General features: G+C 41.0%; 1 protein-coding gene across 2 annotated transcripts in view; it reads right to left on the reverse strand.

Moving 5' to 3' along the window:
• Positions 1–14,421, reverse strand: part of PHF2 (PHD finger protein 2) — a 450,390-nt gene that overhangs the window by 171,524 nt on the left and 264,445 nt on the right. For both annotated transcript variants that reach the window (XM_069206411.1, XM_069206410.1), the window contains exon 3: positions 6,750–6,864. In XM_069206411.1, coding sequence (XP_069062512.1) covers positions 6,750–6,864 — 115 coding nt within the window. The remainder of the gene's footprint in view (positions 1–6,749; positions 6,865–14,421) is intronic.

Below are 14,421 nucleotides of genomic sequence, written 5' to 3' on the forward strand. Positions count from 1 at the left end.
GTAGGCCCCATCAAGGACAGAGGCAGCATCGGCCGACGATGCTCCAACTCCGAGTCATCGGGGATAAGGATCAGGTCGATGCCGATAGTGGGCACAACTGACATCAGGAGCGTCAGAAATCGAACCAGCGCTGGGAAAGGTCTCAGTGGTATGACTGGCGTCCGTGCGGATCCACGAGCGGATCCAGATGGGACCTCGGTGACCGGAGCCAAAGCCGCTGGCGCAAAACCCAAAGACCCTTCAACCAAACCCCTTGGGCCGAAGGCACCATATCGGTGTTGATCCGCCCAAAAATGAGGTGCATGGTCTCATAGGACTCTTTAAGTGAAGTGGGGGTCGCTCCGGCTCCTGGAAATTCGGGGAAGCGCAGAGCGAACCCAGAAGCATGCTCTGAGGAAGGACGTCTTGAGCATCGATGCTCCTCCCGCGTTGCATCAGCCGAGCTACGGGGCGAAGCCGAAGGGCGACGGGACCGCTTCGACGACTTCTTTTTCTTACCTCGACGCACCAAGAAACTGTCAGAAAACTCGACAAAAGGGTCGAAGTAGCTCAACAAGAGACCTGGGTAGCTCTCTCTGGCTCAGAGCGTGGCGCGGAAAGAAAAGAACTGACATCACTGCGCTGAGGCGGCGTCTATGTACTACTCCCAACGTCTTCAAGGCGTCTATGACGCCAACGACGCCCTTGGAGTCGACCAGCGCTACTTACTGACGCGCAGGGGTAATGCTCGAGGAAAAATATCCAGATCCAGTCTGACACCTGGGGGAAATTCTAAGGTAAGGAATCTGCAACTAGAAGTCTCTATCAGATATGTATAGCAGTGGGAACTTTATCCCATATACAATGTAATGCCATCTTGATGCCGTTTATCTCTGTCAACGCATATGAAATAATATCCTGTGTCTTTATTTTTTGCTCATAATGATACCAAAGGGTATCACTGCTGCAGTGAAAGTGAACAAAATAATACTATTAACAAGACATTGGATGCAGAAGCAAAGCTGAATTGGTCAGTAACCCGATTTCATTAAGTTTCTTTTTTCCATTTTGTGTCACCATATCACATTCATTCCTCAGGATTTCTATATGTTTTTACTTGGATCACGGGAATACTTTCCAGCAGCCCAATGAACCAGCACATTTTGAAAAAGGGGCTGAAGGGGTATTTCATGATGAATTAGGGTATAAACAGATCATCAAGCAAAGCCCAATACTGTCATAATAAGGATTCCTTTAGTTAGTTTAGTTTGTGTCAGTATTTCCCTGCTTCTAATTGTTCTCTGGTTTATCCTCCATGGGTTCAATGTGGAGATAACATCTGCCTACCATCCACAAGTCATATATTTCTTTAGCACTACTGTCAAGATATGGAGAAGATAGGTCATCTCCTTTGTAAGGGTGCCCACTTGAATGCTTCTAACAGGAACAGGAAAGGTTAATGAGCTACATCATTCACCACAATTCAACTTAAATTAACCTGTTTTCACCCTCTGGTGGTTTGGCACAGAGCAGGTAGGCTTAACTTAGAAGGCAATGTGTAAAGTATGTGTGCAACACACACAGCAATCACAATGAAAACACCACATAAAGACTCCACACTCATTTAGGAAAACTAGAGGTTATTTATCTGTATAAATTAAGACCAAGACAACAAAAATCCAATAAATATCAAAAGAAATTTACATTAGGTTTTAACAGAACAAGAGTGCTTTATAAGGTAATTGTTTTAGGATATTTACAGTACCTTTGGAAACACGCTGCTCTCCAGTGAGAAGCATTGTGAGGGTTGGTTGGAGTTGTTCGGATCCAGCTGTGGTGTTGAGGTAAAAAAAAAAAAAAAAAGTAACACTGCGCTTGTAGTTTGGTCAAGACTGCTCAGGTCTAATCAGCCTGTAACTGCACCACTGTGGCCGGAGGCTGTAAACAAGAGAAAACCTGGAGCCAGTCTGCAGCAGGGACCAGAGTGATGTGGAAGTGCAGGGCCACTGGCAGGCACAGTGCATCCCTATTATTTAGGCAACCAGTCGGGCACCACGGACAGCAGCGCCACTCAGAGCAACAAGGGCACCACATGCTTGTAAAACTTCTTGGTTGGGACACTCAAAGGCTCTCCTCTGGTCAAGAGCAGGTCCTGGCTGATATGGCGAGTGTCAGTGGGGCCCACTTGCAGACCTGTTGGAAAGCGGTGTGACAGGTTGAGGTGAAGCAGCTCAGGTATCTTTGTTGGTCGAGGCGGCAGAGGGAAACAAAACTGCTCTTGGAGTTGTCATTGACGGGGGCGGTAGGTACAGATGAAGCCGCTCCTGGTATGGTTGCAAATGGTGGGGTAGTTCCAAAGATTCTTTCACAAGGTCTTTGATGTCCCAGAGTCCCTGGTGGAGAAGAGAGCACAAGCTAGCATGCCCTTGGAGTCACTCTGAGTGCAGTCTGTAGTCCCTCTAAGCAGGGTAGAGGTCAGCAGGCATTAGGGAAGTGCAGCAAAGAAGAGCAGCAATTCCAGGGAGCAATCAGTCACAGCAATGGAGCAATCCTTTCAGTGCAGCAGCCTTTACTCCAGCACAGGTCCTTTCAGGTCCAGGAGTGATCTGATCTTGGGTGGTCAGAACCCAGTACAAAATGTATCTTTGATGTGGGTGATGACTCCACACTATCAGTGGGAGGTAATCAGCCCCATTGTGTGCACTCTGGTTACTACCTTTTGAGTTGTAAGAGTGAGTTCTTTCCAACCTCCTCCCCAGGAAAACCCATAAGTATGCAGATGAATGCAGATGCAGCTTAGTATCCTGTGTTGTGGGTGACAGAAGGGAATACACAGTGTAACTGTCACCTAGCCAAGTCAGACACGGATTGGAGATAGACTGTAGGCACACATTAATGGGACATGAAAAACTTAAAAGTGCATGTCCTGCCTTTCACTTACACGACATCCTGTCCTATGGGCTACCGAGGGCCTACTTTAGGGGTGACTTACATGCAAGAAAAGGAGAGTTTAAGGCCTGGCAACGGGTTTTAAATGCAAGTTGGGGTGGCAGTAAGACTGCACATACAGGCTCTGCAGTGGCAAGCCAGAAACATGTTTTACAGGGCTACTTGAGTGGGTGGCACAAACAGTTTTGCAGGCCCACTAGTAGCCTTTAATTTACAGGCCCTAAGTATATGATACACCACTTTACAAGGGACTTACATGTAAATTAATTATGCTAATTGTGGCTACACCAATGATATCATGCTTAGCGGAGAAGCACATGCACTTTAGCACTGGTTAGCAGTGGTAAAGTGGTTAAAGTCCTAAGACCAGAAAGGTCTAACAATGTCCAAAAGACATGACGCTGTGCCTGTTTGACACTTATCTGTCATATGCTCCATACCTAGCATCAAAATTAGAGACCTAGAAGGGAACCCAAAAGTAAAAAACATTTACCCTCCACTGACACTCCTGCTATGATGCGTAAGATGTTTGTTATGTGTAGTAACAAAGCAAAGCAACCAAAGGTAGGCACTTTGGTATATGCTTCTTGGGTCCTATAGAGACATGCCAGAACGCAATGTTGAATTTGCAAGTATTTATTAAAGTATATATTCAGCAATTTAACATGTTTATTAAGGTCTTCAATCTTCATTAAAGATTCACCTGTCATTAATTTTGAAGAGTGTGTTGAGCCTTCAAGTTTTTCATGGTGGCAAAATGTTGTCATTAACCCCTGGAGCAAAGACCACATTGCCTTGGATCAGGGCAATAACTTTAATTCCATCACTTAGAGGGTTTTTCTTTATGAGGAATCTCACAAGGGTCAGGTTGTCGCACACAAAGGGATGCGATACACCCCCCCCCCCTCGGCGTCATAGAGAACAAAGTGGAGAGAGATCATGTGATACACAGCATATGTAGCAATGCCCCTAATCAACCTTGTTGTTTATAAAATAGAAACCACGATGTAGGCATATGGCTGTCAATGAACAATAAAACTGACCAATCACAATGTAATAAATACACAAATATGTTTCTCACTAGATACTTGTCAAGCTCTCCCAGCCAAGTACCATTTAAGCTCTCTCACCCTGATATTTATCATGCGTTATACTGTCCATCACACAGTAGCTCTATGAGCAGCTGAGTGAAATTGTATAGTTACACCCTGAAACACAATGTTGTACTTGATCATTGAATTGTAGTCTATGCTCTCCAGTTCCCTTTGGTATTGAGATACATTTGAAAACTGGGTCAATGTAAAATGCTTGTTCTGATGTTATGAGGGATTTACATGTGCAACAGATTGCATAGCACAACACAGTCTATTAACACAGTCTATTGTCAAATGTAATTTGATTTTAATTGTCACTATGCGCTGCTGTTGCGCCACGAACATGGGAATCCCACTATGTTATTCATTGGCTAAAATGCACCTCACGTCATGTAGTGTAGGACTATGCATTGCTTCATCTTTAATCGGACTATGCCTGAAACTGAGAAAATCGGCTCATGCTGCCTGCCTCTCAAAGATATTGTCTATTTCCTGGCAGCACCAAGAATGATATTCAAGCATTGTCTTCAAAACACATGAGACTCAAGGCCCAAAATACATACAGGGAATGTTTCTAAACTATATACCCTATAAAGCTTGAGGTCCAGCAATTCAGATCTGATTGCACATGCCATATGAAATCGCAAGAAACATGCTATAGAGGCTGAATGATCTGGGTTATGGGCGCACACTTCTAGAACTCACCATCTCAAGACCCTAAAACTCACCCAAACCTGGCAGATTCCAAACAAAACTAATAACAGAAGTCTTCATTGAGGTCTTCTACAGTCAAACCTGAACATTCAGATGTATCCCACACTAACTCAGAACTGGATAGGGCCAATCTTGGAGTAATTCAATGCCTTCTTAAGTCTGGATCTGCAAGTCCACAGGTGGCTTGCCTTCCACAAATCATCCATCACACGAGAAAGGGGGTTGTTACAACTGGAATAGCTTACAGCATAGCTTCAGCGCTATCACGCAGATTCCTTTAGCAAGCCAAGACTTTAAAATGTAATTAGTAAATAACATAAATATGTGTGTGTCATCCTCTTTGCTAAATGTATTTTTATGGAATGATTTATCCACTAAATTGTTTTTGTGTCCAGTGTTTATGTGTAACAGCCTTACATATCATGTTTTGTTTCAAAACGATGAAATCACCATGTAATATACCTCTCACAAATGAGATAAGATATAGCATTTCTTAGTATTTATTATGACTTAAGTTTCATGATTTTTAGATCTCCCACTATTTCAGGTACAACAGGAAATTCATGCTATCTTTTCAAAAATCAGATTGCTCAAATCCCATTGACCCTTTTTTTGCATATTTTTATCTGATGCAAAATCAAGTAGGTTTTGAGGGTTGTCTTAATCTAGCTTTACGTGCTGCAGCATGTCAAACTGTTCCAGTCATGGTTTTACATTCATTGGAGTCTCAATTATCACATTCAGGGGGTGATTCTAACTTCGGCGGGCGGCGGAGGCCGCCCGCCGAAGTTCCCCCACCAAAATACCACTCCGCGGTCGAAAGACCGCTGAGGGTATTTTGGGATTTGCCCTGGGCTGGCGGGCGGCCGCCAAAAGGCCGCCCGCCAGCCCAGGGCAAATCAACCTTCCCACTAAGATGCCGGCTCAGAATTGAGCCGGCGGAGTGGGAAGGTGCGACGGGTGCAGTTGCACCCGTCGCGTATTTCAGTGTCTGCTAGGCAGACACTGAAATACTTTGTGGGGCCCTCTTACGAGGGCACCTGCCGGGCCCATGCCATTGGAATCTAATTCCAGTAAAACCACCCATTATTTTTTTTTAAACCTACTTGTGATCTTAGTTATGTCAACCAGGAACTTAGCTGAGACAACCAGCATCTTAGTTATGTTAACTAGGATCATAGTTATGCCAGACTGGTGAAGAGAAATTGAAATTCAGTGCTAAGGGAACTTGCAGTTTCCTTTTTAAGTCCTTTAGGTACGAGATTAAATAAACAAACTATTGTGGGATAAAAAGATGAGACAATCTAAAGCCAGATAACGTGATACCTGGCAGCTATCTCTGCAGCTAGAATGCTGAGGAACTGAGCTCCCTTTGTTTGCTACATATATTTCGGTCAGGGAGGAATTGCAAAAATGCTGGAGCTAGGCTTTCAAGTCGTAGCACTGGGCAAGTGGGTGAACTTGTGGGTGGATCATTGGTACACAGAATTTGTCATCTTTATCTTAGTTGTTTCAGATGCATTATTATGAAGCATGGGTCAAGAGCATCTTTTAGTCCACGCATCTGCAAAACATAGAGCAGTATACTTTTTTAAACGTTGTGTTACATAATTATATCTACGCCTTCTCTTGCATTCTTTTTTGGGCAACTGAAGACCCACACCCCACGGGTGCCAAGTCATGCCATTTACAACGGAAAATGAAAAGGTGATTTCAGGGAGAGAATTTTGAGCTTGGTCTGAACAGGGAGATTCAGTCGTCCACCAAGGTTAATTTCCTCCATTCTGTGACTGTGATTAAATCTTTATCATGGAAATGCAAGAATCAAGTGCAAGTCTCTTGTTCATTTATTAATTTTCCTTTTGCGTGCATACAGCACATGTAACAAATATCTCCATGTACTTGAAAGGTTTATGTTGTTAATAAATCGTATGCCCATTGTCGTGAACATGTAACAATTATTTTCTGATATTACCGTCATTCACAATACAACAAAAAGCATTAAAATCTTACTTTGGGAACGTTCGACTTCTGAGTTCTTTTATGAAGATTTGACTTCCGTTCTGCACAGGTTTGACCTCAGGTATCTGCCCAGTGTCATGCTTATGCCAATTTCTTTTCTTTTTCACTAAGTAGATATAATTTCAAAATGTAAACCATTAAAAACTTTCTACCAAATGAATCAGTGTGCACAAGTATTACAACATAATTCTCATATAGTTCATAATCCTGATGAATAATTATGTTCCGAGGGAACGTTATTGTGTTGAAACCATAACTCTAAAAGATGATTTCAACTGAAACTACATACACCATGGACCGCTCTTACATCTTGGGTGGAATCTTTCCTTGAAATGAACTTTTAAGATTTAAAAAAACAATAATGTATCCAGTTTTTTGCTGTTATTCTCCCTGATATTAAAACAAACATTGCCTGCAGCAAACTCCAATCCATGCTTTGCAAAACACTTGTGCAGCGTATCTTTTCAAGTTAAAAACTGCCCAAATTTGCAAACATGGACACATTTTTACCTTTCTATTTCATTAATGGGGAATAACTATTATTTTCGAGGCCGGGCCTATTTTCCCGCCCAGCCCGACCCTTTATACAGTTGTAGCTATGAGGCTGGAGTACCACTGGTATTATGATGAGGTTGTTTTAAAGGAAAGGTATAGTAACAAAGTTTTATTCTCAGTGTCCGAAAATATTTTTGAAAAAATGCAACTGTTCGTGACTTCAGTAATGTCACTGATGTCATAAAATATTCTGCAGTCTATGTACATAGATTATTAAAATGCAATTTGTAGTGTGCGACTGTTACCCGAGAAGGTGTCCTGGCAGCGATCACCGAAATATACTGTGCAGTCACCGGATAATAAAACTTGATAAAGTTACATTCACAAGCTATAATTTGTTCACGAGTTAATAACTGTCCCTAGGAGAGGCATAGGTCATAGCAATCAATTCATCTAGAAACACTGATCTTCCACTGACTGCAATCAGTTCATCTAGAAACACTGATCTCCTTCCACTGACTGCAATCAAGTGCGGAATACACCAATCAGTTGAGGCTTCGGTGATCTCGCATCGGTGGGGTAAATGGTGAAGCATGATTTTTACATTTGTGTGAAATGTATGATGCAACTGTTCCATCACAGCTGAGGTAATCCAGGAGAATTTACAACAATTTAAGTCACAATAGATAATGGATGGCCTTTCTTTTTTGTTTTTGATTTTTAACAATAAGGTCCCTTCATCTGAGGTTTAAGGCAGTTCTTTCGGTTACTTTCATTATCGGTTATTGGTATGTCTCTTATATCAACACGTTCTTGTTATTTGCCTGTACCCCTGCCCCAGGCCTTCAGCATTGTGCAGGGGGCTCAGTGCAGTAAGTATTGGGCGCACCTATTCCTCTGTCTTCAGAGCCCTCTCGGCAGAGTACTTATTTACTGACCTTACTAGGTAAACATAATATTCTTTAACACAGGCTTTTCAGTAAACATGTTTGTTTTACGAATGAAATACTTTATGAAGCCCAGCATCTGTGTCCCCCTTGGGTTTTGGTAACCTCAAGATTCAAATGAAGTCCAGCCCTACTGTATTTACTTGTCAAATATATTTGGAGGTAAAAGTGTCTTTGTGCATAGATCCCACAGTGGGCAGCACAGAAAAAACTACAAACAAAATAAAACAAAAATGTAAAATATATATAAAAAGACAGAACTTTGGTTTTAAAAGAAAGAAAGGGTATAACTCTGTATTGTGGACCTGATTCTCAAATGTTATTGTGTATCGAAGATTAAACCAGCATTTGCAATGCAATAGGTCTCATATTTGCTTGAGCTAGAGCTATTGGTGTTGTAAATGCATAACTGGACTTTTCTTGCCACATAAATTGGTCAATACTGCTGCATAATTTGGTCCTCTCTGCCACATAATTCCAGCGGCCCTGCATAACTCTAGCACTTCCATTTCCCTTCTTCCTGTATCTGCAACAAAAAATAAAAATGTTGCTATTATTTATTATATATATATATATATATTATTATTATTATTTTGGCGTCTCCCCAACCTAGTCTGGGGAACGTAAGATAACCTAGACAGAAAGAGAATGTTGTGCTGACCGATGATAGTCTCATTGTCCTAGGAACACCTCCACTGACTTTTTGCCTTAAAATTCTGATATCTAAAAATACCTATTTTATTACCCGTATGTGGATACTACCCCGATTTTTTTCTTGTCGCTGAATTCACTTAGTGAGTGGTGCCACAGGTCAGGCAGAATGCTCTATATTAACAAAGTGTACACTGTGTGAGCAAATTTGCCTCCAGGCATGTGGGAAATTGAAGTCTGTGTTTTGTGAAGGGCTTACATCATCCACAAACCTCAAGCTTCTCACACTGTCTATCAATACAACTCATGCCAGAGAGGCAGAAAAGAAGGTTGATAGGCCATGGTGCTCATTCATTCAATGACCTCTCTGCAGAAATAATAGGAGCAGTACTTTTTCTCCACCTGTGATAGAGACGCTTTAAATCAGTGACTTTCATTTTTTTTTTAAATAAGCAAGTACAAACATACTGTTTCACGAAAACAGAAGATACAACAATGATGCACTACAAAATGTTCAGAACAATAAAACGAATATATTGAAACATAAACACAGAGAACAATAAAATGCAATGCAAATATCTGAGTAAAAACACTCAATCTCAGTCTCACCTTGCTGGTATGAATTGAAAGATAGTGAAACATCCAAAAAGAACTGTGAATTTCTATAGTATTAAAAGGCAGTGCTTCTATGCGCTTAACAAACTGGAACGTGACAAATATGAGCGACCTTCTCAGCCCTATATTTGGGGTACAGCCTCTTTTACATACCTCACTAGACTTGGTGGGTTCTTTAGGAAAGAGAACGCAGGGACTGGGTGTGGTGGCGAAAACCTAGGCAATGTAACACAGGAATGAGATTGTTAAATATGGCTCGGTGAATTGAACTCAACTGACTGAAACATGCAGGGATATTCACGTCACGTGACCCAATGCTGGCCAAGTGACTCAGCTTTTCAGCCTGCCGTCGATCTGAAGTACAAAACTGTGGAACACTAAATTGGTAATGACTGTTATTTATAGTGCTTAGAAATCACATATGTATGATATGAACTGTACATAAAAACAAGTTGTCCCTGTTTTAGAGGGAAGAGGACATACGTGTGAATCACAGCAGCAGCACAGAACTAGTCGTGTTGACAGGTCTATAATATTAATAAAGACATTCTAAAAAGTAAATACATCTTGGTGGACTATAGCAAGAGCAGAGCAAAGAAGGCCTTCAAGCATACTGGCTATATTTTATTAACGCATATTTTGCTGCTCCCTGCCGGCTTTTCCTCCGGCATATTTCACAAACCTTTCCTGGAGAAAGGTGTTGGGGTGGGGGAGGGGAGAAAAAATCCACTGTGCAGTAATTAGCACAAAACTGCAAATCCCAACTGAGGCACAAACTTCCCTACAGAAGAAGTAACAGGATGCACCCCGAAAGAGGAGAGAAAACAACAATGGTATGAGCTCGCCTTGGTTCAGCGACATATAAAAAAACAAGCGGGTTAACAGCGCCAATTAAGCCTTTACTAAACATCAGAAACATGACTGTCTGGGTCGCTTCGGCTAATTTTTGACCCAGAGAACCAGTGGTTCTGCAGATGCTGCAAGCAATCTGCACAGACCTACTTTCCAGCCAAGGCAATGAAATGCTCGCTTGCCTTTTTCATTTGAACACATGGATCAACTACAAAAACAGGCAGTGTTGTGGGAGGGGTGAGTGCAAGCTTCTAAGTATACCTCCGATCGAGTTTGCGCTAAATAAAACCTCAAAGCACCATGGCTGCCATGGACCGCGAAGGGGACAAACAAAAGAAAAAAGTAGTGGACCCACACTAAAGTGTATGTCCAATCGCGCAATAATACATGTAACAGGGTCAGTCTGCAAAGTGTAACAAAACAGCTTTAAAGCGGGGCAAACGGAAAGCATTTACCAACGAAATCCAGGGATGTTTGAAAGGCAGGGCCAGGAATGAATGAAAGTGATGGGCATTAGATGGCCGTGGTTAAAGCCCACAGAAGGGATGACAACATGTCAAAAAGAGCAGTGCTTGCACGCTACTATGCTCAGCCTAAAAAGGACATACATTCCACATCCTGGTTCACAGAATCAGTAGTAAAAGAGTTTAGGATTGTACGGTGAACTCATGATTAGAGAAAATCTGTCAGTATTACATATGTTAATAAAGCTTAAGTTTAGGCTTGGGGATTGGAAAGAAGGAATTCCAGGAGGGAGCCATGCAAAATGCACAAAAAACTCACAAACACATACCTTTGTGAATGTTCATTAATAATGTAATTTTACATACCATACCTTCCTGGGAAACACCTGAAATGTTACACCTAAAAATGTTGGAATAATTAATTCCATGGTAGAATTGGGAAGTGAAAACCCTCAAATTCATGGAAGAGGAGGTTGTATCAAAGAGAAAAAAAATTATTATGCATCAGAAGAAACGTGAAAATGCACTTTTTGACCTGACTGGCTCATGGAGGTTTTCAAACCAATGGAATGTTGTGGTTGCTTTCTGGTGTCATCTAGGTCTAACTAAGAATTAGTCGAGTTGAGACTAGTCATTAACTCGAAAAAACAAATAGGCATGAGGATAGCTTAACACTGTTGAGAACAGGTCTACTTTGAGAGGCGCCTAGGAGGCCGGAGGTGGGGAATGTTGAGGCTTGGTGAACAAGATGAGGAAAAGTGGGAGGTCTGCAGATCCGATGAGCCCTTTTGGTCACTGAGATGTTTCGAAAAGGTCCTACTAATTAGCAAGAAATTGAAGCAATTGACAATTGCACAAGGGTAGGTAGGGGAAGGAGTGAGTGAATGTGTGTGTGTTAGTATGTGTGCGCGTCTGAGTGTTGTATGGGTTGTACATGAGTTATTGTAGTATTGCTGGGGTAGAGTTTTTTCCAAAATATTGTGATGCTTTGGAAATCAAAGGTTTGACTTATGCCTAAATTATTAATATTTATAATGTAATTATACGTCATATAGAATGTGAACACTAACTTCAGGTAAGGTATCCAGTGCTGTCTAAATTACAAATTAACAACCTCTCTGCCCTTCACATTGTGCATTCAACTTTCTGTAATCTAGTCTCAACTGGTTCATTATGACACTATTGTTCTACATACAATGCCTTATATACAAGTTGTTCCTGATAAATATAAAAATTAACTCCACTGATCCTTGGCACTACATATGTGCTAAGTAAAACACCTAAAATAAAATTAACACCCCAAATTTGCAAACCATATAACATTTCTCTGACACCTGTAAGTAAAACATTAAAATATCTATGTGACAGCAGGCCTCCTTGAGAGTTGTGCAAGTGGGTAACAATACTGAAAGAAGACACCTTGAAAGTGCGGAGTTACCCAATATTAGACCTGACTCATAAAGATTAACTTACACCTTTCTGTAAGTTTACTCTTTTTTGTTATTCACAAACAAATGATTCAATAGTAACTCTACAACTGCGGAGACTCTGGAGTCAGGTGGAAAAATCTATACATAAAGTTAGGCCTGGCCTATCTTTATATGTGTGGTGTTCTTCAACACAACTGCACAATCTCTGCAGTCATAAGGTTACTATTAAATCACAGATTTGAGAATACTGAAAAGGAGTTAACTTACACACAAGTTTAAGTTTACCTGATAATGTCATTAAATATGTCATGAATTATGTAATATGTGAGGTCATAAGCAGTTTGTGGTGGAAGCAAGTGTGTAGTCATCAAATGTGTAGGTTTGCTTACATTTTTCAATAACCTGAAGGAAGTGACTGCTGCCCATTAACAAATGACGGACGCTCCTTGACAGTGGGCTGGAGGTGCAGGTCAACAAATCAAGAAAGTCTCTTAGTGGTTCTATCACTGCCAGAGATGATGGGAGGGCCAGGGTTCTTCATTTTGTGAATCTTTCGAAGCATATATAATCTCCAGGGTCTTAGTTAGGATGAACAAGTACATCTGCTGTAACTGATAAGAAAGTTGATCAGCCTGTAGCCAATTCTCTTAATCCTGTTGATTATTTGATATTAATTTGAAGATTTTCCCTATAAAACATGTAGTGAAGGAAGAACTACTGTACTCCAAAGAAAACCTCTAGATGTACCATTTAAAATCACTGCCTACAGATGGACCGAATATTAATGACAATATCACCTGATTACTGCACATCTCAAGAGACCTCAGGACTGCATTGATTTTACATTCCAAATGCAATCTTCAGCTGTGTAGCCACTGAGCAAACAATCTTATACTAGGAGGGAGGAAGCTGAAACATAGTAGTGGAAGTATATTTTTGTCTTTTGGTGAGTATATATATATATGTGTATATATATATATATATATATATGTGTATATATATATATATATATATATATATATATATATATATATATATATGTATGTATATATATATATATATGTGTGTGTGTGTATATATATATATGGAAAATGTCACTTACCCAGTGCACATCTGTTCGTGGCATTAGTCGCTGCAGATTCACATGCTGTGCACATCCCGCCATCTGGTGTTGGGCTCGGAGTGTTACAAGTTGTTTTTCTTCGAAGAAGTCTTTTCGAGTCACGAGACCAAGGGACTCCTCCCATTTCGACTCCATTGCGCATGGGCGTCGACTCCATCTTAGATTGTTTTTCCAGCAGAGGTGTTTTTCCCGCAGAGGTTGAGGTAGGAGTTGTGTATGCTAGTAATAGTGCCCATGCAATGGAGTGAATATGTATGTACATAATGAAGTTTAAAGTAATATATTTACAAATTTACAAATGTTCAAGATCAACTTCTAAACGGCTACAGGCTCCCGGGGAGGCGGGTGGGCGCATGTGAATCTGCAGCGACTAATGCCACGAACAGATGTACACTGGGTAACTGACATTTTCCGTTCGATGGCATGTGTAGCTGCAGATACACATGCTGTGCATAGACTAGTAAGCAGTTATCTCCCCAAAAGCGGTGGTTCAGCCAGTAGGAGTTGAAGTTGTTTGAAACAATGTTCGTAGTACAGCTTGACCTACTGTGGCTTGTTGTGAAGTTAACACATCTACACAGTAGTGTTTGGTAAATGTATGAGGCGTAGACCATGTTGCTGCCTTACATATTTCGTTCATTGGAATATTTCCTAGAAAGGCCATGGTAGCACCTTTCTTTCTGGTTGAGTGTGCCTTTGGTGTAATAGGCAGCTCTCTCTTTGCTTTAAGATAGCAGGTTTGAATACACTTAACTATCCATCTAGCAATGCCTTGTTTTGAAATTGGATTTCCTGTATGAGGCTTTTGAAAGGCAATAAATAGTAGTTTTGTTTTTCGAATTAGTTTTGTTCTGTCAATGTAGTACATTAGCACTCTTTTGATGTCTAATGTATGTAGTGCTCTTTCAGCTTCAGAATCTGGCTGTGGGAAGAACACTGGTAATTCTACGGTTTGATTCAAGTGGAACGGTGAGATAACTTTTGGTAAACATTTTGGATTTGTCCGTAGAACTACTTTATTCTTGTGTATTTGAATAAATGGTTCTTGTATGGTAAATGCTTGAATTTCACTCACTCTTCTTAGAG

Source organism: Pleurodeles waltl, chromosome 9, assembly GCF_031143425.1.
Source record: "Pleurodeles waltl isolate 20211129_DDA chromosome 9, aPleWal1.hap1.20221129, whole genome shotgun sequence".
Taxonomy (NCBI): Eukaryota; Metazoa; Chordata; class Amphibia; order Caudata; family Salamandridae; genus Pleurodeles; species Pleurodeles waltl.